The following is a 26,436-nucleotide window of genomic DNA, read 5'->3' as shown; positions in this document are numbered from 1 at the left end:
TGCAAAGAATATTTTACAAAAAACCCCTGAAACTTCAAACAATGGTGTCACCAAAGAACAAATACCAATGTATTTGTATATCCAGGAAAATGACTCCTGAAGGCTTTCCAAAATTACTTCTAGCTCTATGTAAATCAGGGAGATATATGCATATGCCCATGAATTGTTTAACTGTAGAAATGGCTTTTTTCCCTGTATAGCAGATGCACAAAGGGAATGGGAATGTTTTATAACTTAGGCTTTTAAATAATAAATAAATGGCTTACATTCTCAGTTTGAGACATCTTGATTTTTGCGTGGTGTAATGCTGAAGTATACAAATATTTTTTTAGAAAGAATTATTTTTCCCTTTTTAAAAAGAATATAAAACCTCAAGAATAGGATAAAACATCGCAGTCGGTTTCTAAATACTTTGCATCTTAATATGGTTGAAGTTAAGGCAGTAAGTAATTTCTGAGTTTTTCCCTTGAGCTGCGTAGTTCTTTTCATATGTAATTATTCTCTGAGTGCATTAGATAATGCTATGGTTCCCACAGCTGTATACACATCTATAAATCATTAATGAGGCAGTTAACTGAAACAAAACTATAAAAGATTTGCATTACCCGGCAGAACCCAGCCTTAATTGACTTCCAGTTATTTACAATTAATTTTTCCATTTGGAATAATGATTGCAAGCAACTTAGGCTTTTTTTTATTACTCAGGAATTAGATGCCGACTATTCATCAAAAGTTTTTACAGCAGGACCCTGTCAGTGGACAGTAATGAGCTTGAGGTAATCTTACTTTTACACGCACATATCCACATACACCCCCCCACATTGGCAGAGGAGACGGGGTGGGAGGGGGCCGCCTGTAGTAAAATGGGGACAGGAGTCAGCGCTAACTTTTTTTTTTCTTTTTATCACATACCTAAGTTTAACAACAATTAATTTCCTTTCTTTATAGCAGCTAGCTGAAAGGCAACACAGTGAACAGAGCTGGCTACAGTTCTAGACAGAATAAACTGCATGCATGAAGAGTGAGTAAATATTTATTTCTATCTTTCTATCTTACAAGACTGTAAGATAGAACCCATGGAATAAATGATGCAAAGGCTGTCAAGTAAATATTAATCTATTTTAAAAATTACTTTTATAGAAATACAGTGCACAAAGTAAATCGTCGTTAACTTGTCATTGTTTGAGCAAGCCACAGAAGTCGGGGCTGTGCATCAGACTCTGGGCATGCACAACTAAAAGATCTGCTCTCCCTGCCATATAAGCACAACTCTCATTGACATTAATGGGCTGTGGATGTATTCATCAGGAAGGGACGTCACGTTCGAACTCCTAATAAAACTTAAGGAAAAAATAACCAGAGCCCATTTGCAGCAGCTGATGTTATCTTCATTATCTTTCAATCTTCAGTTTTCAAAATGCCCAAGCAGATAGATCCCATCAGCAGTAACTCCTGGTCAGTTCTCTGTTTCTAAATCACAGCTACAAAATAAGTAAAATCTTATGTATTGGGGCGCACTATACTGGAACCACTATCATTGGAAATCAATCCTTCCCTGAGACTGAGCAAATGATACCTTTAATTATTTCCCTTTGCTACCCTTATTGGGTACAAGATACCTAAAATAACTGCTGGGGTTTGTTTCTTTCTCTCCCCCTCAGATATAGCTGTCATGCTGAGGAAGTAAAATTACCTGCTTTATTTTCTTCTTTCAAAATAACTAATTTTGTTGTCCTCTGACTTACGTTTAAGACTGTCTCTCTCCTTTAATGAAAATTGGCTAGGTACGCTGCTCCGAGTGAGGAACTGAAAGTAAAACCAGTATCGTGAACACAGAAGAGGGCAGTTGCAACGAGCATTAGGAGCTTTGGCTTCTTTGTAAGTTGTGTAGCCCAAAAGACATACACTGGTAAATATGGGAGAGCTTAATTCTGAGTGATGGTAAAGCTAACAGCTGCTTTCTGCGCCTTATCAATAGGTGCCAGCGAAAGGCCACTAAAATTGATCTAGAAAATGTGGGCCCCGTGACAATCAGACACTTGTAACCTTGAAAATCTTGCAATCTAGTGCTGAAGTAATTTTTTTCCAGGTTACGTTCCGCTGGATTGTGTTACAATGTGTAATGTAAAGTAACGTGACAAGACTAGACATGGGTCATTCAGTCTGTCAGTAATTCAGAGCTTGGCAAATTGGTCCTCCCTCTTCACCAGTCCATGAACTTCACAGATACTTAACTTATTCATGCTACACTAGCTACCACATTATTTTAGCTGGAAAAGCTACTGTGATGTGTGAAATCTGAGAGGCTTTTCTTTTTGAAATTGGGCTGGTACCAGATGAGCAAACAGTATTATTATTTTCATTAGGATATCACATCCTGTCAACACATAACATTGGCAATTGCATTTCAAATAATTGCGTACTTGACAAATTGTATAGCATAATTTAGACTATCCTTTTACTGTGTTCTGGATCCTTATTGGGCTTGATTGCCTGGGTTGGGGAAGGGTCTTTTATTCTTTTTGTAAACTCAGAGCTCCAGTAACTTTTTAGGCACATAGGTGATATTGCTGACATTGATTTTTTTTTCCACTGGGTGCAACTATTTTAATAATTCTAAAACCGAGAAGTCCACTACATTCCAGAAAGTATTAAACTGATCCACCCCTTCTTTCTTGTACGGATTCTGAACAGTTTGTTACTGCCTGTCTTCAAAACAGTGAAAAAGAAACACTGTGGCTTTGAAGCTTCTTGAGGGTTTGCTTTGAAGAAGCCAAAAATAATTTCAGTGAAAGCAGAACTTTCATTTGGTGAAAATTTCTGTTTATTTGTAAAACTATTAACTAGCAAAAATATGCAATTTACTTACCAGCTCTGTTATAAATCAAGAGTCTTAGTCCTGCAGTGTTTCTCATCACAACAGCAGACTTCTCATTTTCCTGTGACTCCTTGCAGTATTATGAGCGTGGCCTGGTTTTGATTTGGTTTCAGAGCCAGCATCTGTGAATCAGGTCTGCGAATTAAACACAACTGCTTTTCTCTTTTTTCCTTTTATATTTTTTTTTCCAAGTTAGTATGAGCTGAACATAATAAATATTTGAAGAAATAAAGAATTACAATCGGGGTGTGAGGAATTCATTTTTTCCTTTGGAATGGAATCTCAGTATTAAGCTACCAGGAAAAAGCCATGAAAGGAATCAGTGGTTTTTCCACTGCTTTGCACATTGTAGAGTCATTTCAACATGTGTAATATAGGTGTCAAATGCTAATAAATCAGCTGTCAAATGCTATCAAATACTTATTTTGCACAGGTGTAAATGATCACATAAAATGCAAAGCACTGATCTGACACCAAAAAATCTGAGTACCATTTCTGTCTTCACCAGTTTTATAGAACTATTAAAAAAAAAGTCCAATAGGGAGTTTATTCCTTGTTATTTAAGTTACTATCTTTTTTTGGTCAGTTTTCTTACTTTTCGGGATGTGGTTCCCCTCTCCCCCGCCTCCCACCCAACTGACACCAAGGGAGAGAATGCAACAATTTATACGGAATTGCTTTGGACTGGTCTACAAAGAAAAATATGTTTCAAAATAATGTTACGAATGATAAAGCATTTTTCCTGCCAAAACATCTCTGTAAGTGCCCCAGCATCATCAACTGATGGCAGCACAGCTCTGGGAATAAACAGACTTTCAGCTAATGGCAGGAATCATCAGGGGAAACACGAAACAGGTATTTCTTCCTGATACAGATTGAAACATATGATTAACGTTAAACGCCAAATCCTACTGGCACTGGAGCGAATTAAAGCTGCTTTTTCATTCCTGTTTATTCTTTCTTCTCTTTTTAGCTAATTCATCTTGTTTCATTTAATACCAATGGGTTTTCCTTTCTATTTGGCCACTTGGGTGGAAGGGGGGAACCAATTCATTTTAGGCATGTGGCCTTTTGGTAATAAGATTAAAGCTTCAGGCAGAGCCCAGATCCTAAAATGCGAACAATGCAGGGGCTCCATGCCTGTGTTCAGCCCTCCCAAGGCAGGGGGCAACGTACCATGACCCCAACCGCTTCTTTGCCTCTCCAGCAGGACAGGCCAAGAGGCGTCTGCACCCCGGTGCCGTGCGTATGCGTGCGCCAGTGTGACACTCAGCTGCTTAATGCGTAATGTTTACGTACGGCTGTATACGTCGCAAGCACTCAATACCAATATAAGATGTACTGTATTGCAATGTTTAGTATGAAGGAACTGTGATGCAGACTTTATTGTGCTGAAACCATGTCTTCACCTAACAATTCAAAATGCCTAAGTTTCTATCCGTTGTCTTATTTCAGCCTTTCTTGTGAAAAATAAATATGTCTGTCTCTGTTGGCTGACTGAAGCACACAATGATTAATCAGAGCTGGGCCAGGTTTGTATCGTTCAATGTGAATGTGCCATGTCTCTGGCTGTTTCATCTCCGCCATCCCCCTGACCAGCCAAAATTCATTCCGGAATACTGGGCACTTGCTCTGTTACCAGGAGCAGCAGGTATTGTGTGGCCTAACCCATCTGAGACTGTTGTTTTTAAAGAAAGATAATCACCTTAAACACAGAGGCTGTCCCAGCTGTGTTGGCGTAGAGCTGGAGCGCTCTTAGAGGTAAGAGCTGCAGTTAGTCGGGCAGGTAGCTAGCCACAGAATACAAATGGGGAAGCTAGGGCAGCCCTCGTAGCTTTGAGAGAGCACGAAGGTGAGCAATTACATGTTAGGGACAGCAAAAACTGCTCCTTTTCCCACAGCTAACCCCTTTTGTAGACAGCCAAAGCAAAGAGCTGATGTATAGTGAAAGGGACCTACTACTCAGGGAATGCACATTTCCATGTCATTTTTGAAAACGCAGCGCATACATTTTCAAGCCTGCAAAGCCAAATGTTTTTTTTTTTTTAATTTAAATATTATGAAAGATCCAACTTGTTAAGTCTCAGTTATCATAAGAGCATTTTAATATATGGTGCTGTATTTACTTTCATAATTTTGGATTATGGCAACAGAATCACATAATGAATATATAGGAAAATCTTACTGTATCTCCAACTGGAACTCAGAATAATGGGAGTTCTTCTTTGTTTTAAAACATGAGCTCCAAAAATAATTTTCTCCCCTACCTTAGATTACCACACTCCAACGTTCATGCAAAGGATGCTCTGTTAAGATGCCAGTGTTAGCTGGCCAGCAGAAGCAGAAATGGATGACGGTCTGATGGAAAGGGAGCAAGCTGCAGCATTTGTGCTGTGCAGGCACTGAATTGGCTCATTCCAATTGATTTCTTTGATGTACAAATATAACGCTGTAGTAATTCATGATTCAGCTATAAATTCATCATTTAAAAAATACTTGTTTCTCCCCTTCCAGCCCAGCTTCAAATCATCAGACGCCCTTATTTGCAGACAGAACTAAAGTCAAAATGTTTGGTAACAGTGATTGATCCCCCCCCCAAGTGCTTTAACATTTGTAGTGTGTATAACAAATGATGATAGCACATGACCTGGCTTGGGAAAAAAAACCAAAAAACCAAAACCTCTGTCAATTCCTTTCTTTCTCCCTCCGGCCTCCCCCCTGCAGCAGCGCGGGCAGGATGCTGGGTCCAGCGCAGGAAGAAGCAGCGGGCGAGCGGGAAGGCTTCTGTCAGCATGGCTGCGAAGGCCCAGCGCCTCAGCCCAGGGCCGGCGAGGCGCGGCCTCCCCGCACGTCCCGCTCAGGGCTGAGCCTGGGCCGAGCAGTGGCGGAGCGCGGCTGAGGCCGCGGAGGAAGTTCTAACAGGTCGGGTTAGCCACGTTTTGTCATGTTACCAAAAATATTCTGTAAATAAATATATTAATGGGCCACTTACTTGTAGATAGCAATTACTTAAACCAGCATTCAGCTTTAAATGCACAGCCATGCATTTCTAAAGGAGAGTGTTTGCGCTGTGTATTACTATAGATCCAGATTTTAAATTGAGATTGGTCACTATTGATTCTGTTAGAGTTTATTATGATAGCAGTCTGCATTACACAAGATTCATAAAACTGCTGAAATACATCGTCCATTAACTTGCCTGCATTTAGCCAAGATCACCTTGTGTCCAGCTAACACCAACTTTATTGGCATAACGCCATTTCAGAGGCAATTCACGAACAAGGAAAACAAACGAGGCTTTGTAGGAACGCGGAGCTGTCACAGGCAGATGCAGAGGGGCTGTGGGTGCCGCACCCCAACCTTGGCAGTGCCCCCCCGGCCTGCAAACACCCATCCCCAGCTGAGCCTCCTGTGGCCACGCACTGCATCCTGGATGGACGCAGGGGGTTTCAGTGTCCCTCTGCCCCGCCGCTTCTAAGAGGTGCTGAGGAGACGGGCACAGCCGGAGTCCTGCTCCTCGCAGGTGTTTTTCAGGTGAACAAAACCCAAAACCTCGAAGAGGTGATGTCCCTCTCGGGCTACCAGCAGCATAGCCAGCTGGGCCCGCTGAGCTCACTGCCTCGAATGAGGAGGAGCGCAGTGAAGGCTGGTATTTCCCACTGCCCTGCTCTGCCCCTGGGCTGGGGGGTATGGGTTCTCCAAAACTCTCCTACTGAGATTGTTCCAGCGTTTAACAGACAAGACATGATAACTGTAGCTGAATGTGAAATTATGTCCATGAGAAATTAAAAAAACCAGCTCAACGTTGCCTGCGTTTGCTGTGCTGTACCACCAGGCGGGAATGACACCCTGGGGCTACGCAGCTTTCTGAAAGTGGCACATGCTGACCTGTACTGGACATGAACCACAGAGGACAGGGAAGGTTACTTTCCTGCTCTTTATAGCTTACGTTTACATAGGAAAGACAATAATTTCTTCCCTTAGTCTTGTCTTCTCTGAGTAAACAACCCATCTCCTTCTGCCTTCGAATGACCAGACCAACAGAGACCTAGAAGATACGACATGAAAGCCATTGCCTCCTTTTCTTGCCTTCCGTGCTCAGTTGCAGTGCCTGGAACTAGACAAAGTCTACGCTGAGGCTTTTTACACTGCACAGAGGGGAAAAAGAAAAAAATCACATGCAGCGTCAGCCCTGTTCCCCAACTGTCTGTGTGTCGGGTGGGCAAAGGAGGTACGCTGGAACGCAGCACTGCAGTATGTGACCGCTGCGTGGTCCGACTCCCCGGTGGGAAGCGGCTCCTCGGCTCTGCAGTCACCATCCCCATTTCGTACTGCATCAGTCAGAAACGACGACGCAGAAGTTTCTGGGTCAGTGTAACTCACAGCCAGATCCCTCTGTGGGAGGGTGTCGTTTGGAATATTACTGAGGAGATGATAGGAAGTAAAATGAAATTTTTAAAAACTGACATCTGCGCTTTTGTTCAATCACATTTGACCAAACCTGTTGCTTGTTCTGGGTTTAGTATGGTCGCCAACAGAAAGTGTTGGTTACAAGTGTACTCGTTAGGTTGACACATAAAAAAGCTCAGTGTCTTGGCTTGTCAGTATTTATCAGGAGCTACCTAATAAGGACTTAACAACAGATTCAGTCTCTGAAGTTTATCAGTTTCCTAAATCTCATTTGCCAGTACTTTGACATTTAAAACTATTCTGGGAAGGGCAAATTAGAGATCAATGATGTGCTCATCCACCCAGTATCAATGCAGCCTTAAGAAATGTAGATTGGGCATTGAGGAAAAAAAAAATGCTAAAATTGCCTTTATGGAGACTAAAGAAAAATGCAAAAATGCTACCACTTCAAAGACTGAAATATTTAGTTACTTTAAGTCTTTCTAAAATGCGTGATACTGGGTAACGCATCAAAGAGCTCTCTTCAGAATCTGCAGTTCCCAAGAGCAATACCAGAGTTTGGTCAATCAGTCAGGAACGCTGCAGTATCCCAAGGACTGTTTCAAGTCCTTTTTAAAAATAAGATGTAGAAATAAGGCCCAACTCTCATTTCAGAGAATCCTGATGGAATAGCAACTAAAATTAATAAACAGCCAAAGGCAGAATTTAAGTTCAGGTGCTGCAGTGTTTTACTCACACATGAGCTTTTATGAAGAGTGCGGGAGCACTCACAATTCCTAATGCTCCGCTTTCTTCGTATCATTCAATTTCTGATCGTTTAATCAATGGCAGTGTGATTAATGGAGTTATTAGAATGCTTGCAAAAAAACCGATGTGGAATAAACCATGTTTGTAGGCTGAAAGACTATTCTGATGATTAGTTTAATCACCTGTAAAACAGAGGCCAGCATGTCTTCTTGAACTGACACCTGGTTAAGCGAAAAGATTTCTTTTAGGAACGCAAGATCGGATGATTCTTTTCTGCTGTATTACATAGCATAGTTGGAAGCTACACTTTGAAAGTTAGCAAAAGTCTGTTAACCAGAAAAAAAAAATAATCTAGTGATAAAAATAAATGAAATTTTGAACGCTATACATACAGATATAGATAGTATACATATTCATAGGAAATATCTTCCCCAGAGATCTGTTTAAAGGGTTTTTTTGTTTGCACGTGACAGTGATTGAATTCCGGGGGTGTGTGTGTAAACCGCAGTCTGTGTATATAGCCATGAGTTTGTAAGTAAACAAGCACTGTGCCTTTGACCCTGAATGATAGTAAAGCGTGAGCAGGTGACGACTTAATTCCACTTGACTCGAACCAGCTTTCAGTCACGGATTTTGAGAAAGGAACGTTTCAGTGGCAAAGTTTGGAATCTGGAACACACCATAATTAGGGAAATGTTTAATACCAACCCACCCTCTTTATTAAGTAATTTCTTCAAGTATTTTTATATAGTGCAAAATATTTTTTTGCATTAGTACAATAACTATGGGAATTCACAGTCAAAAAAAAAAAAATCTTACAAGATTTCCAAAGTCAAACAAAAAAATTTTTAATACTGTATTTTTAGCAAGAACATTTTTAACAAAGAATGTGTACTTTAACTTAATATGGTACAACAGAGAAACCATACTTAAAAGTTTCCATTATCTAACACTCTACTGCATATTCATTTTTTCATCTTAAAAGACCAAAAGCCAAGCTGAACTGAGCATAAAAAAAAGCATCAATTATAATCCTCGTATTACGTCAGCTATTAGGGTTTAGCTCACACTTTTGAATTGGTCATCTAATGAAAGGACAATTTTTACATCATTCTTTTAAAAAATGTACACACATTTCTTTTTAAAACGTAATATATATCGAGTATCTGCTTCAGTAAACAAAGCTTAATTTATAAACACAATCGAAACAGCTCCATGTTGAACAGTTTCAGTGATAAACTGGACTTGTATGATGTACAGCCAGTGAGGACCTTTGTGGCTTAAAATCATTGTGCCATTGCTATACAGTAATAGCTACCTCCTTAGGAAAAAAAAACGTTCTTTTTTGGGGGGAAGGGGGAATAATTCCTGTATGTGCTTAAAAATACTAAAACTCCTTTCTATCTCCGGGGACCTAAAAATGATCTGTTGCAACAGGCTTGGTTTGGTATGGTAAGCTTGTAAAAAGTCTCAATATTTCTTAATGACAATACGGCAGTTTTCGATGCAGCAACAGTAAATTGCTTGAAATTGTCCTTCAAGTTTCATGCTACAAATCCTGTTCTTCACACAGTACTGAAGGCATCAAAGGTTGGAAGGGACGTTTTTCATGAACTATATAGTCTTCAAATAGTGATCATTATACACTTTTCAGCAATAGGTGTTTCCTTCAGTACATAATAGTGGGTTTGATGTATGTTCTGTTTTCTGGAGGAAAAAAAAAAAGAGAAGAAAAAAGGTCAATTACACAGTTACATATTTTATAATTAACTGAAACTCAGGTGGGTTTCCTTATTTGTTTGCAGACTGTTTTTTTCTCAAGCCAAATTATCAGATCTACAAGCGCTAGGAACCAGCCCTCAGGTGAGTACGCTTTACAATGGAAGAGGAGGCACCTGGTGACAAAGCCCTGCCGAGCCCCGGGGAGGTGAACGTCACACGGAGAACGTCATGCACGTCTCCCCCGGCGGCACAGGTGTGGGCACGCGGCTGGGCTAAAAAGCCACCGGCCTCCTTTCTAATGGTGCTTGCCAGCCAGCAGCTGCTGAGTAGAGGCTATGAATATTTTTATTTGAATTTTCTTCCTTTATGACATATTGAACACTCATTTTCCTTCTTTTTTTTCAGAAGGCAGCCTGTGTTGTATTGCACGTAAGACAGACCGAGTAACACGGCATCAGCTTTACAACATGCCATTATTACACGCGCAAAACCTTCTAGGGAACAGTGTGTTAAACCAAAATTGCATTGCATTAAAAAATGTAACATAAGTAAATCAATATCTGTTCCTGGGAAACTGTTCTTTCACTCAGAAACCGCCACATTTCTTTTAAAATTATTTTTCTTTATTTAGGGAAGCAAGTAGAAAGCCACTTATTTCCTTCATAAAAATATTCCTAGTTACAGTACCTATCAACTGTGATTTTTCACATTAAGCCCAGAGAAAAAATAAATATTAAAATGCCCACAGAAACTAAAGCTAACAAGAATCCATATTCTTGTTCATTATACAATGAATCATGAATTCACCCAGCTAAACCCGCAAGTACTGATCTTGACGATGATAGCAAAATGATAATATTGAGAAGCATTTTGTATAATGTTGACATCCATCCCATTACTGTTTTACATATGCCAATACCGAACGCTCATAAGGGAAGAACAAGTATTGACCTGCTAACTGACACTGATCCTTGGAGCAATCTCAAAGTTTGCCACATTTCAATTTCAAAATGCATTTCAGCTATAATATGAGTGATTTATCATTTAGCAGTAGCTGTCAAAATAACCTCCTAGATAAAACAAAAACATCTGGAACCATAAACAGAGGAGAGCGGTAGCTGAATTTTAATCCAAATCCGACATGTTCACTTCATTAGGAACAGGAAACAGCTAATTAGTAATTGAATGTTTCATGGTTTTAAGGAGGCTCGGGCTCTCAAACAGAGATAATTTAGTATGTATTTTGGATATAAACAAGAATAAAGATCGGAAGAGCCAGGGACATAACATCTCCGGAGGAATGTTTGGGAGCACGGGAACCTCCAAAGAAGTGAATAAAATTAGTTTCAGGCCTTTGGCTGATTAAAATGATTGTCTTAAACTTAGTGGGGAAAATATTAAGGGGGAAAATTAAGTCTAAAACTTAGGGGGGAAAAGCCTGGGGAGGGGGTAAGCAGAAATGCAAATATTGAACACTCTGGTTTTTGTTGGTCGTTATTTTTTTCTTTTTCTCCTTCTGATTATTAGGAAGTTGCACATGACTTCTTCCCATAGCAGGCTGTAGGTGACCTAGCCGATATTAAAGCTGTACTTCTAAAAAAGGTAGCCACTGACAGAATCTGCAAGTCAGCATGGCTGCCCTCAAAAAACCCTACGAGCAGTCTTTATAGGCAGTCCAAAAGGCTGAAATTCTGCCATAGCGTGCTTCTCGTGAGCCAGGAACACACCGGTTCTGCGCCCTGCACGGCAGCAGCCGCAGGACTGCGTGTCCCGGGCATCTAACGCCCGCACGCCTGCGCTCTCCGAGGGCCTGACGCACACAGGTATCTTCTTGCCCCACCACCTATACGGGGGGGATTTACAGACGTGCTTGGGGAATTAGTCCATGTAATACCAATGGAAGTCAGCAGAAATTAGACACATAACTCTCTATTTAAATGGCCGCTGGGCGTCAGCTCCATCTTTTGATACGTTTGATGCTTGATATTTGTACAGACAGTAAGACAGAGACCACGTATGCGCGCACGTTTACGGGGCTGCGTTTGGCAACAAGGACTCTGCAAAGAGGAGGGGAGGAATCCAGCTGTGCATTCAAGGGAAGAGTTGATTTATCACACACGGGATCAGCACGGATCAGTAATATTTTTCTATATTCTTGGTATTTTTATTGTATTTTAAAAATTATTTTTCAAACTAAGGTAAGAGGTGGTCATTGAGGGTACTGTGGGCTGCTGGACTGACTATTTAAACTTGAAACAGGTTTCAATTTTGCCTTCCTATTCCCTTTGTTTCCCAAGGGAAGTTCAATGGAGGTATCTGGAATATCTGTAAGAGAGCAAGTAAATGCCAAAGCTCAAGCACAGTGCAGCCACCCAGGAGATATTATTGATCAGTAAACAGAAAGTACATAGTTAAATATTTCCTTTTTTATAAAGCTCTCAATTATTCTCTAGAAATTAAAATACTTTTTTGTTGCTGTGCAATAAACTTAACTCTGTGGCATTAACAACGTCATACAGCAACCACCTATGAGGAATTAAAGTGTTAGGAGCATCTGTGCTACCACTTCTACATGAAAGACAATGCGATGTTGTCAAATTCATCTTTTTGAAGAATATTCACCATCTCCTCAGTGTAGCTGACTGCAAGCTACAGGCCTTTTTATAGCATTTTACTGTATTATATAGCAAAGATTTGAATAAATCTGTGTGCAATAAATGTATTCTTTTATTAGGTTTATCCCTTAATCAAATATTCATTTATGTGGGCTTCATTCTATTAAAAAATGAAATTATACAAAGGTGAGCAAAAGCGTAGATTTACAGTAGTTTAAAGCCTAATCTCATTCTCTAGGGGTAATATTGACAATATAAAAACTGTATAAATGATATTCCCTAACACTAAAATATGCTTATGAGCCCCCTGTGCATGTTATACTGCTTTACAGCCTACAGTGAAATGCATGACTGGCTTAATAAGCAAGACATTTAGAAAGGATTTTTTTTCCCCTTCACAATGTATAAGACAAGTAAAGATCCACAATTTCTCAGTGAGCCAGAGCCTATGTTAATAATTGTAATTTTCCCTCAGGATGCTGTTGTCTTCCCCGAGTTGCTAGTCCAGGGTATACATTCATCTCTTGCACTCTCTCTTAGCAACAATGTCATCGTTTGTCGTCTTCTTTCAAGGTTTTAATGTGTGTATAAAGGACAAATCAAAAGCAATAATTATCACCTGCATATTTATCCACATTTTTCTTCTTTTTTTCTTTTCTTTTTTCAGCCTCTTCAGCATCTCTCATTCTCCTGAATCCTCTGTGAGGGTTTGTTTGCAATATCTTTCTTTTAAGTCAGTAATTCAGCTGTATTTCCATAAAAGGACTTTAAAACAAAATTTCCGTGTGTACCCACACGGCTTGCACAAAGAGAGGCGCCCCAGTAATGCTGGTGTGCAAATCCAGTCCAGGAAGGGACTGGAGCCACACGACGCAGCCGGCTAGCTGCGATGAACCGACACAGCTTCCGCCTGGGAGCGTTCAGGTAACTGGTTACCTGAAGAGGTACCTTCAGCACACTGTAAACTGGAGCAGAAAGTCATCAGAGGAGGGAAATTTGGGATCTGCTACATAATGAGAAGCCAAGGATAAATCTGTTGTATCAGTAACTGTAAATTACTCATGCAATTAAAAAAATAAAATCAGCACTACTTATTGCAGAGGGTATGGGTAGCAGAGATGAAATAATAAACTGAAAATCCCACTTTGCCAATTTAGATGCAGGAGGAGCTGGGAGAGCTGCTAAAATAGAGGTTAGGCAGCGCCAAGACGTGGCTGTGTTTCTGCGGACAGAAGGGCAGAGGAGGGAAGAGGGCAGCCAGGTGCCAGACCTGCGCACTCTCAGCGGCTTTGCACAACTCCTGCTTGAGGGGTTGAATCAGAGAGCCTTGTACGATACCGTCAGTATGCCGGACAGGAGCTGATCTCGCCACCCTTCTGGGCTACGGAAACAGAGTCAGCACTGCAGTCAGATCAGAGCCAAGCCGAGCTTTGGATGCAGCGACACATGGGAAATGCAATGCCATAACAAGAAATCTGACTTACAAAGCTGGGGCTAATTAGTTTGAATCAGTCTCTTATTTTGCAGAAAAAAAAAAAAAGAGAAAAATCGGAGAACAGTTTGCATTAGCTTCTACTGTGGATGAAATCCCTGAAAAAAACTCTTTCCCTGAATCTCTTAGCAAACAGCAGCGCTGGCTGGCCTGGAAGGAGGCGCGTCCAGGCCCCTGCTAGTGGGGTAAGGACCACAGCAACTACGAAAAACACAGAAAAAGATCCCTTCACTACCATGAAAAAAAAGGCCTGGCCTCCGCCCACTTCTCATGGTTTTGGGCTAGTCATTCAGCCAAATGGCAACAGCGCGTAAAAGTGACTTCTTTGCCTGTTTATTGGTTGTCCAGCAAAACTTTTCCTTTCCATTTATCTGTAAATATTTTCCAAACTGAGCAGTGAAAGAGAAAAAATAACACACCGTGAGCAGAGCGTGGTTTCCTCTGGACTCACGGAAGAACGTGGACAATAAGCGCTGCTTCTGAGAGCAGCAGCACTAATGAAGTTTGGTTTGCTTGCCTTTAATCTCTCGCTCTTTCATATTGCCTCTTTTCCACCCCTGCAGATGTGCAGTCTCTGATGTCTACCGCTGCCTGAGCTGACGGGCCTCCCTCCGGGGGAGCGGGACCAGACCTCTCCTCCCTGCGGGTCCTCGTTCCCGCAGCAGGCAGGACCGTGGCCCCGACCCGTCCGTGCTGCGCACTCGTGGAGGTGCTGCATTTGGGGTTTCTTCCCCACTTATTTTGTGCTTAGGGCTGCTGAGTCCACTCTGTCACACGCTTCCACATCCATGTTAACAGACCTAAAAACTTGTACAGAAAATAGGATTTCTAATGAGTAACAACAGCCAAGGACAAGAATATGTTCACTGAATACAAACTATGCAGACGCTGGATTGCCATTGTCAGGTTGAGTAGACAGGGAGATAACGTAGTGGTTCCTGCTTAGGAAATACTCAAGCCTACTGACACTGAATTATTGAATGAATGTTTTAGCCCTTTGTAAGAATAGAAAGGTATGGACCTTCACACTCAACACTCTCCTGGGAGAACCTTTCCCCACCCTTTGTCTCCAGTAAATCACAAAATCTCAGCTTCTTCCCCAATATGTGCGTATGTGCTTAGAGAGAGAGAGATACTCAGAAAAACACTGCGTCCCAAAAGTAGAAATAACACTAAGATCAGCGATACTGTTACTTTTAAAGCCCTACACTTGTATCACCAGCAGGCGAGCCATGTAGTCAGTCAGCGCAGTAATCTCATGGCTAGTTACTAAGAGGGGCCTTGTCTTGGTTAGCAGCTAACGAGACGGCTTTCAGCAGCAGATATGACAGTCTGGTAATTGCACACGAGCTTCGGAAGAGTTTTTCTAGAAACACTGCAATATGACACAGCACAAAGTAACTACCAGAGGTTTAATAATTCAGAGCATCCAGAGCAGGACACGCACTAGGGCCAGAGCACGGCATGGACAGGAGGAAGAAGAAAAGGCCTAAGACGCAAACGAAGAAGATAGCGAAGAACTCGCCCCCAAGGAAAATACCAGGCCTCTGTTTAGTTTAATCTCAAGAGTTTCTAATCACAGGGTTCTGGTCTTTTCTTATGTAAAATTGTAAGTGCTTGAACATTTTTTTCAGTGAAAGCAAGACCAAGACAATAGCACTATAATTTCCAAGATGTTGAATTTGTCTCTTACAATTGTAGAGTGCTCTGAAATTCTGTAGCGTGGTTGGTTTCAGCGGATTGCAGCATTTGAAGGTATAATTTGATACAGTAACAATGCTGTTAGACCTCTTAAAAACACTACCCCTCTCTTTTCTGTCCCCCTTGTGCCCTTTTTACCATAGGCTGGATTTGAAAACTGACTGGTTGTATCAGAATATTGAAAAAATATAGCCCGGTTTTCTAAATAATAAAAACCAGAGTATGTCCCAAACTTCAACAGTCCTTCATCCGTGGCAAACAGATAAAACTAAAAAGTTATTCACGGTTACTGAGAGCTTTTGTGCTAAACCTCTGCCAGGTTATTTCACAAACAAAAGCAGCAGCAGCCCCGGGTCACCCTCCTGCCGCAGGTAGGGTGAACCACGTTTTCACCTCAGGAAAGTCTGCCTGCCTACGCTGCCGCCTCCTTCTTGAAATTTAGAGCCTTTTATTTTTTGTAAATTGTTATCATCAAGTATTATGGTAACATCTATTTTTTAAAATTTTAAGACAACATTGCTTTGCTGATTGTTCCAATATCCCCTAACAATGACATATAGTAATACAAAAGTTAACTAAGGTATAAACATGCAAAAGGAGAAGTCTCCCTGCAATCATAAAATGATGTTATTTTCTGTTCAGCAGTTCATGTTACTGCTGTTCATGCTAATTAATTAAAGGAGCTGTTGCTGTAATGTGCAAACAGGGAATCTGAGAAACTGAGAGGGCTTTTAGGTCTCGGAGTGAAGTTAAGTCAATCTGGGCGCGGGCAATCAAATGTAATGAAATCACTTGTCAGTGCTAAGCTTGCAAAAACTGTGAAGTTTGACTAGGGAGTAAAAGGATTATAATTAGATTTCCAATAGGATAATAACTAAATGGCAGAAAGCAGTAAAGAGAAAATATTACTTTGTTAGCTAATGGTGCTGCTGTTCGGTTTTAGTTTTTATCAGCACACTTGTAGTTGTGCTAATTTAATTTGCTTTTATCAGCAAAAATGCACTACTCGAATGGTACTTGAATGTCATTTGCAAAAATCATTGATCTGAAGGTGCACTTAATGACACCCAGTATGTTTATTTTATGTGAAACGGAGATTGGTTGATAAAATGGTTGATGCACTATCTTGCTGGCCCACAAGTGAGTTATGGAGGCAAGACCAGAAGGGTATCAGTGTGCACGCATCACCCTCTCCTGCACCGCTCAGCTAGGCAGGGGGCTTCACGACTACTGCAACTATTACTTTCTCATTTTGTCAGCTAAAAAGTTGCTCTCGGCTCAAGCTATGCTGCATTAGAAGATCAGGTATACAGAGGACGGAGATATTAGACTGTAAAGTTCAAAAAAGTTTTAAGTCTCATCTGCACAAAACTTCCGTTCAATTAATATACAAAGCGTAGAGAAAATGAGTCAACTAAATGGAAAAGATTTATAATGCAGATCAGAGTCCCAGTATATGAACAGCTTGTGTTAATAAAATCATTTTAAGAAATGAGCATAAAATATGATATGACTTAATGACTGCGAAAGGTGGCTGTGCAGTATTTTTGTAATTTTCCTTTAAACCGTCTTAAGGAGATACTGGCAGTGAAACTCATTGAATTTCAAAGGGAAGGCACTGTGCGAATGATAGATTTCTGTCCAGCAGAGCTATTGACAACAGCAAAAGGTCTGCATTGATGCTAACGCTTTTTTCTGTGCAAGAGAGAGAGGTTTTGGAAGCTTGGAAACAGCTTTGTATTAGGGACATGTGTTTTGACCCTTCCTCCTCCCGGGGCCCAAAAAACAAAGGCAGCAAATGAAGGGGGCAATGAGGCAGCGTGCTCAAATTGTTAAAGGCGGCAGTGCAATAGTAGCTGTCAAGTACAAAAATTGTAATCAAAGGAAAAGAGAATAAAAGATATTACAGTATCAGCATAAACAGAAATGAAAGACATGGTGCCGCTACAGGACAGAAACACTTCGAAATCTAAACACGCTCTACAGAGAGCTTTTCAGAAACCTTTTTATCAGCTGAGAGTGCTTAGTGAAAGAACTGGCTAAACTCATCACACGTTTACATACGAACAGGATTGCCATACTAAAACTGTCAGAGAAGTCGGCGTACACTGTCATTCATTCCTGTGGTGAAGACAAGAGATGCTTTGCCTTTGAGGAGTGTATGACAGGTTTACAACTCCTATTGCACAAGTCATGTTCTGCTTTCACAGAGGGGCACCGAGCTCAGAGATACGGAACATAGTGGATATCCAGTTCTCCCTTTGTTCGGGCTTTTAACCTGAACAAAAACTTTATGATCCAAAGCCTGTTAAAACTAAAGAATGATGTCGTTGGGATCAGATTAAAAAAAAAAACAACAAAACAAACACAACCAACCTGAATTAAAAATCATAAAATCACAAGGTTTTCTTATATATCAAGACTACAGGAAGTGTAAGGAAGTTCTCTTAATTCCTTCTAGTAAGTAAACGCCTGTTGGAAGTGGCTACACATCACTTTCCCCACAGTTATTTATAATAATTTTTGATGGGAAGACACATGTGAGCCAACTGTAACTTCTTTTCTTCAACTGAAAATTGAAATGAACTTCCTTTTTTTACCAGGTTCTGTCCAGATGCACCTTTGACTGTCAGAATCTTTTTGGAAGAGCACTGAGCACTCATCTCAGCAGGTATCATAAATAGATCATAAATGCTAGGAATATATTGCTTGTCAAATTTAAATACTTGTGTCCCAAGTGCTTATCCAATATTTTGACCATTTCTGGCAGTAACGATTTTAAAATTGTAGTATTTAGAGCACAACTCTAATCGTATGTGTACATATATATACACACATATGTTATATGTATATACATGCATTACCATAAAGCTGTGATTCTCCTTCTTTGTAATACATACCATATGAACCTAAAATCACAGAGACAGCAGTAAAAATATTTGAAAGCTTTCCTGTATAGATGACAGATGGACGACAGATGCATACCAGAGGTATGCAAAGTCAAGCCTCTAACAGTTCAGAAATGCTAGAAGTTGTGTTTGTAGCTGTAACGGTACTGCAGTCCTTCCTCGGTCTACACCGAAGGCGACTGCCTTCAGTTACTTCACCACACGTCAGTTTTTGCACATGACCATTACGTGATTCAGTAGAAAGGGTGGAAGTGCCCTAAGAAGCAGCAGTTACATTGAAACAGGCAGCTGTCTCCAGGCTGTAGCCAGCGCAGAACTGAATGGTGTGTGATGAACTCGGCACAGGACTGAAGGGAGAAAAAGGTTGATTTTATAGAAAATCAACACTACAAAACGGGACTTTCTCCCAAGTCAGAGAATTTCTGTGTTCAAATTGCTCAGACCAAATTTTATCACAGGCGACTATGGATTTTCTGCGTGTCCCAAACAGGCTTCCAACAGTAATGGAAATAACCCTTAAGACCCCTGTACCTCAGCTCCCCTACATGATGCCTGCACAGCTCCCTCACTGCACAGGCCTATAGCCAGAACACATCTATTGCTCTTTGGGAAGGACCCAGACAATACGCAAATGTTCCGTATTTACAAACAGTCACTGAACAGTGAGGAAAATGGAGCACTACATAATTGCTCATAACATGAACATGACTTTCCTTTTCCACCTACAGTTTATGTATTTTTTGAAAACACCTATGATCTTGATAGGAAGGCAAGGATCAGAGGTAAAATATTTAAAAAAGATAAATCATATGTAAAATCACTTTTGGACTAAGCGCATATATCTGATAGCTAAATATGAGCTTCCCACACCTCTATTTAAACAAATTTAATTTCTGGTCTTGTAAAGTACTGATCTTTCAAAGGTTTTCTATATCGAACAGGAAAACAAAACGAAGTTGTGCAATTTACATTTATCTCAAAGCAGGAAAAGAGAGACAAAAACTATTCTGCAATTCATTTAATTTTTAATATGGCTCATGATAAACACATATGTGATGGGATGCGGTACATACTGCACCTTGCATTGCTGCACTGTCATGTTGGGTTCCGTTGTGTTCTATTTCCATATCTGGGATTCCAGCATCTGAAAGACGTGATACCGAAGATTAATGCATTCCCCTTTGTCCTTCTCTCATGCATCTTTAGAAAAATATTTATAGCAAACTAGGGTGATCTCCAAGTTACACGGTCTTGCATAAAACATTTGGTCTTCATAGAATTTTCAGTAGTAAATTGTTTCCAAAATGTGCAAATGTTATTGGTGTCTCAGTGAATTATTTTTAACGTGCTTCACATTTGTCTAACGATCAGATAATAACCCACACATGATATTAATACGTCTGTAAAATTCTCTTGGAGAATGAGGGCTTCTGACATATGAAAAAGAAAAGTCAAAACCAAACTGTGGTAACATTAAACTACATTGACTCTCCCAGCCATACACCTGCAAAGTACAGAATCAAAGAATATAGCCAACGCCAGTCAACGTTTGTGTGTGTGTGTGCGTATCGGTTTGTATGAGTGCATGTTATAGATAAGGAGTGCATTTAAAAGACTCCGCTCAGGATGTTGTAAGCATGCGTTATCACCCAAAACAAAACTACGTACGTGATATTATGCAAAACATTTCCAGATTTCTGGGAAGAGCTTTCCAAAATGGACTGTGCTCTTTTTTCCAAGTTGAGAAAGAGTCTCATAATGATATGCACTTTTGAACTATTTAGTTTCATATTGATAATACCTCTGTATGCACAGTCCTTCAGGGTGGGGGCGGGGGCTCAAACACCCCAGGGTGTTACGATAACAGATGCCATTATCCACCTTGTGCCAACAAGGATTAGCATGAAGGGTATGTGATTTGAATCCATGGCACCTCGAATCCTGGAGAAACATCTGCTTCCCTTATAATACAGCACTTGGAAATTACAGCAAGAAAAAACCCCACACCTGAAAGGGAGCTGCGTATACAGTTCTGAAGCTTTTCGTGTAGAAGCCTGTTCTGGGCTTTCCCAAATAGCGAGTAACTGCACTGTTGCTTTCTCAGATCACTTTAGCTGGGGTGTCAGTACCTATCGCAAAGATGACATTTTGCTGGTCACCCTCCAGCCTGACCAGACTCTTATGTCAAAGCAGGGCAACCCATTAACGTATAGTCCATACACAGAAGAGTAATATGAGTAATATCTTAGTAATATATGTGTAAATGAAATATATGTGATGTATGCATATATAGCCCTATAAATATATATGGGCTAATAAATATTTTCATGTATACAATTTTTTCTTATAAAATTACAAGTGACTGCTATTACATAGAGTTTCCCTTATGCAGATTCCTGTTTTGAAGGAAAGTTCAGGGCACTGATCTATTAATCTAAAAAGGTTCTTTCTCTTCAAACCTTTTAGAGTACATGTTGTATATATGTAAAATGACAAAGTCATCTGTAACTAATAACAGCATCTGTTAAATGAGACAGACCGTCAGAGTTAAATTAAAAATATTCAGAATAGCCCTTCACATTTTGTTGTCATAAAATCGTACCTGCAATTAAATTGTGGATTAAGATGCTAATGAGCTACCTGATTTGCATGTGCAATCAGATTAGCATGTAAATATCAGCTTCTTGCAGGCACTAACATATACATGACTACCTGAGTGTGCCTGCAAATCAAAACGTTAGCAGCCAGGCCCACAATAGCAGATGTAAAGATCTGTTAATCACATTGCTGGCACGTTGGTACCCTTTAATTTGTGGCTTCCAGAACTGCTGAGTACTCCTAACTGTAGTGCGAGCGGCAGGTGCTTACTAGCAATGGCAGAATCTGGGTGAATGACCTTACAGAACATCAGGATGTTAGGTTTTTTCTGACGTTCATCGCAAGGTGCTGGCTATGTCTGTGGGATCTGATCTGGGCATTTTTCTGATCCAGTGGAGGCGGTGGAACAGGTTTCTGCTGGCTCTGTCCACCCACTCTCCCTTGGGTCATTGTCCCTTATCACGGTGCAACTGCAAGCTGTATATCCATGCCTGAATCACCACCATTCACTGCCAGCACATCAGAAAAGCCAGCCAGTTCCTGGTTACAGTGATATGCTGGCCTATAAAACCCAGCAGATGAGAATGCCTCTGAAAGATGTTGCTCTCCTGCTTAAAGAGTTTATATCTCTCCAGTGCTCTAGATAAATCACAACTCGCAGTCCACTGCAGAGTGTTGCGATGGCAGTTCACGTAGACAGGCTTGCCCTAACTTTAAAAAACAGTTTGGGTAGCCCTCACAACTGAGAACTCAAGACAAGCTAAACTCATTAGTTTTACTCAGCAGTTCAGGGAGTTTTTGCAGTCTGCTTATGTTATTGTGGCTCAGTTGCCCAAAGTAGGCAGCACAAAGTTCACGTAAAGACTACACGACATACAAACGCAGCAGAGACTGAATGGAACTCTGATTCATGAGCCTCTGCAGAGACTTCGGGGTAGGGATGCACAGATTAAACCTTAGCTACAGAACCTGAAATTAATTAAAACTCAACTAGGTTAATTCTTACAGATTCAAACCAAAGCTCTAAACTTTGGTCAGAACCACATTGAGCAGAAGAGGCAAATCCTCCCACTACCCAAAACATAATCACCCTGTTTAGGAGATTAACTGATTTGCTTTTGTTTCACAAGAATATTTGGGAGGTATTCAAAACCTAGTCAGCTCTGAAAGCTGATACATATTTAACAAACTTAATATGTCCTGAAACTGAGCAAACTTCAGCCAAACGGCTTTTCAAATGAAGCTCAGCAGTTCTAAAAATGAATCTGCTGGGAGAGAAGAGTTCAGAGAACCTTATAGGAACCAAATTTCACATTGTCTTAGCTGGCACTGTAACAGATTTCTCTGGTAATATATTCAGCATTTCTTGTCATGTCTGTGTAAACTGCTCTGTCTGTTTCTCTAGTTGCAGACTTACTTATTTTTTTTAATTCGTGACCCAGAGCACATGGCCTGAAATAGATTTTTAATTATTTCAGGAAAGGACTGTGGTCTTTTATTCTGGAATTTGCTTTGTGCATCATACTTTTTTTTTTTTCCACTCAATTAAACATAATTTTAAGCTAACTGTGAAAGGCCAACTAAGACATTACCATTTAACATCCTGAGACCGTCACCTGATGTGGCCTGTTTAAGCGCCTGTTCCACTTGTTCTCTTCTCTTTGATTCAAATTCCAACGCTTCCTGCAATTTTCTCTTTGCCTTTTTTTCTTTCTTCAAGCGTTTCTGAATTGTTGCTGAAATGTAAATATATTGTAAGAATGGCTGTTAAAGCACAATTAATATATAATGGAGACAGTGAATGAATTTATGTTCAGTGTTCAAGGGCCTAGTTCTAGCTTGGAAAAAAAAAAATAAATCTGGCATGAATCTGATATAAAAGCAAAAAAAACCCCCAAGCCGTATCCTGTAGTGAAACAATGAACAATCTGAAAGGGCTTCAGATCTTGTTAAAGATCTTAAACCTTATTCTCACTCTGGAATAGTCCCATGGATTTAAGTCTCCTGACCAGAAGGTAAGAGTCTCAGAGCCAGGCAGTGGTTCACGTTACAGACTTCACCAGTTTGGACTAAATTCCAGCTACAGTTCTACAGAGTTTGGTTGAGCAGATCATTGGCTTAAACTAATTTCTAGCAACAGCAGCAATGTACATCCTCAAAATTAAATAAATCTCTCACCCTTCATTCTAACCTTTTCCTTTAATGCTGAGAATTATATTGCACCCTCCTCCTCCAGTAGTTTTATCTAGAAAGATGATCCAAACACACCGGTTATGTCTCCCCTGACCACTCCTCATGGATGGAGAAGTCTTCTGAATGTGTCAGAGATTCAGTTTTAGTCATGTTTTCTAACATTAAAAGGAAACAAAATTTATTTCTGCGGGCGAACCGCCTGTGTGCAGTGTTGGAGAATCTGAAATCTGTCAGTAGCCACGGTGTAGAGAGTGAAACCCCACGGAATTAGGTGGGAATTTTTTTGGTAAAAATGGAGCAGCAGTTGGGTGAATTTTGAAGCAGAATAACTGAAATAACAAGAACCACTGCCCAAGATAGCAGCCAGGTGTAAGGCTACTGAGAAGCTGGGTTAAGTGGGTATATAATCAAATGAAAGATCAAATGCGTGGAGAAGGGATATGTACTGAGTAGCATGAGTACTTTCACACTTCATCACTAGTGGGAGAAAAAAGAGGGAAAGCCAAAGAAAGGAGAGAAACAAAAAAGAATTGGGTGTATGTTGAGACTCTCAGAGAGAAATTAAAAGGGAACTTCCCAGGCAGAAAGCAGGTTGAAAACAAGCTTATAACACTGGTAAGTAAATCAAGTATATTCTCTTAATTAGCAATTTCTCCTTCTAACGTCTAATAAAATGCTATATAGTAGCTGGCTGTTTGGACTTAAGACAGGTAACAATGCAATAGTACAGTGCTCCTGTACAGCTTGCATTAGATCTCAATGCACTTTACAGTCATCTCATCTTCTCGTTTTTACAGATGGAAAGCAGAAACAGTGCCTTGACAAAGATCATCCACAGGCCACTGGTACAGCCATGTTAAGATCTGTCAGAAAACAGAAGTATTCCTGACTAATCTGAGTCTTAAACCCAACTATAAAGTTAAAACTATAACTAGAGAATTATATATTATTAATTGTAGCCAGATGATCAATATCTTCATTGGGAACTGCTGACATTGGCTATGATTGTATTCCCTCACCTCTATAAATTCAAGCAATAAAATGCACCTTTTAAGCCTTTTCCTTTTCAAAGCCTGAATCTGAATCCCATATTTAACCTTATTTTTCACCAGCACCAGGTTACCATTACTTGGGCCAGAACTACATCTAAAATATCTGCCTCTGCCAACAACAACCCTTCCTGTGCTCCTGCTGGCTAACAGACTGTCCTTATTAAACTATCTTTAATGGGCTCTTACACTTGCTTTTTCACCGGTGCTGCAAGAACATGCTCTTACGTCTCTTCTTTGTATGACCTGCACCTCCCTTCCCTGGTCTGTACTGCTTGGTAGGATCTCTACAGTCTCATCACCACACTTCTGCCGAGTGTACCCTGCAGCCAGAAAATACTCTCCTCCTGGGCACAGCTTCTGTTGCAGGAAATCTGTGATCAGCTGGCACGTCTGATGGCATGAGGAAGATTGGTTGCACTGGAAGCTGATGCCCACATACTTTCTCAGAACCAGCAGGAGAACATTTCTAGCAAGCTCTGGAAGGGGTCAAAGACCACTTCCATAGCATACCCCAGCTCATACAAAAGCACATTTCTACAACCCATCGCAGCCTGTGCAGAGGATCGAAGAATGCTTTTGCATTGTGCTGCTGCTGCTTCAGTTCACGTATGGAGTCAAATTCCACAGAGCAGTACTTAATCCCATGGATTCATTACGGAATCAAACAAATGGAGAAGCGATGGCACCAGAAAAGGTAGATAAAACTAACAGACTAAAAAGAATTTGAGTTTAAACATAAATGCCCTTTTAAAATTGCCATCTATTTTAGACTTAAGTTTGCTAGTGTGTACTCTCAGGCAAATACTGCTCACAAGTATTGTTAAACTGAAAGTTGAATTTATACAAGCAGTATTTTCCAATCCCTTTTATTTATTTGCTTCTCCTGTATATTAGATACCTGTGAATTTCAAATCACAAAATATTGTTAGAAAATTTACTAAAAAATTTGGAAAAATTCTGGGAAAATCCACAGTATTTGCATAACATTTTGCGACCACTTGTTCAACTGAATTCTTATTGACTCTTACAGATCTTTCTGGATTTGTGAATGCTCCAGTCAGGGGTAAAAAAAAAAACAGTATACAATTACATGGGAAATCTCCGAGAGACTTAATAAATTATGAATGTCAAAATGTAATCTGTAGAACGTAACTTTGCAAAACTAAGCAACCCGTGTGAAAAAGCCTCTCTCTGACTTTCTGTAGTAATAAAGATGTGCATGTGGCGATGACCTGAAAGACAAACACTTCTGAGGATATCGATTATTGGTGAAATTCTCTTTTGAGCCAGAAGCCAACAAGGTCTGCGAATGGCTTAAGGTTTTTGTTGACTTAAATGTGACGCAGGAGGTGCCTAGTGTGCTGTCTGCCTACACGGAGATAAGTTTTATTTTATAGAACTACAGCAGTCTCATCCACACTCAGACTGGGGTGATGCAACATTTCTGAGCGCCCACTGCAATTTAACAACTTCAATAGTATTTACTGACCCTTCACAACTCGACTTAGAAGTGCCCTTCTTTGGTGCCTCTTACTGAGACTTGGTGCTGCAGACAGCTCTGTTCCACACACTAATTTCAATTCAAAACACACAGGAAGATAGTACTTGGCACCTACATTTTTGGTCTTATCTAGTTTTATCTTTCTGATTTCATGGATATAATCTAAAAGTAGCTTTTGGCACATAAAGTACTATTCCTCTCCTTTAGATGCAGATTTGAATTTTAAAAAGAATACTGCCTTCTTTGCAATATCACAGCGAAAAATTCAGATTTACCAATTTAATTGCCTATTATTATCAAAAGCTTCTGAACAGTCATGGTTTTGTCTTAGAAGGCCCCATATGGGGAGTGCTATTGTATCTCACTCTCCTGATGGAAAAAAAATTATCTAGGTTTATTTGCTTCAGATCTTGCACTTGGGTAGACAACTTCTCGTAGTTCTGCCTATTTTGTTGCACTGAAGTTACCTACAAGAAAAACTAGCTGACTAGCATCTAAACTACAGAAATGTGGGCTAGATAAGTAGTAAGGTAATGAAAAAAAAAATCAACTAAATACCCAAATTACAGACATACTCTCTTCTCATAGTAAGACTGATCCTCAATGCTTGGAGGATAA

The 26,436-nt window shown here is 40.2% G+C and overlaps 1 protein-coding gene across 3 annotated transcripts in view; it reads right to left on the bottom strand.

Moving 5' to 3' along the window:
- Nucleotides 1-8,896: 8,896 nt before the first annotated feature.
- DACH2 (dachshund family transcription factor 2) overlaps nt 8,897-26,436 on the bottom strand; it is a 315,536-nt gene continuing 297,996 nt past the window's right edge. For 2 of the 3 annotated variants that reach the window (XM_072876845.1, XM_072876847.1), the window contains 3 exons: nt 22,665-22,808; nt 19,553-19,618; nt 8,897-9,742 (listed from right to left, as the gene is read on the bottom strand). In XM_072876845.1, coding sequence (XP_072732946.1) covers nt 9,705-9,742; nt 19,553-19,618; nt 22,665-22,808 — 248 coding nt within the window. In that variant the 3' untranslated portion in view covers nt 8,897-9,704. The remainder of the gene's footprint in view (nt 9,743-19,552; nt 19,619-22,664; nt 22,809-26,436) is intronic. The other variant, XM_072876846.1, reaches the window with a different exon arrangement.

The sequence above is a fragment of the Ciconia boyciana genome, chromosome 12, assembly GCF_034638445.1.
Source record: "Ciconia boyciana chromosome 12, ASM3463844v1, whole genome shotgun sequence".
NCBI lineage: Eukaryota > Metazoa > Chordata > Aves > Ciconiiformes > Ciconiidae > Ciconia > Ciconia boyciana.
This window is presented reverse-complemented; position numbering and strand designations above follow the sequence as displayed.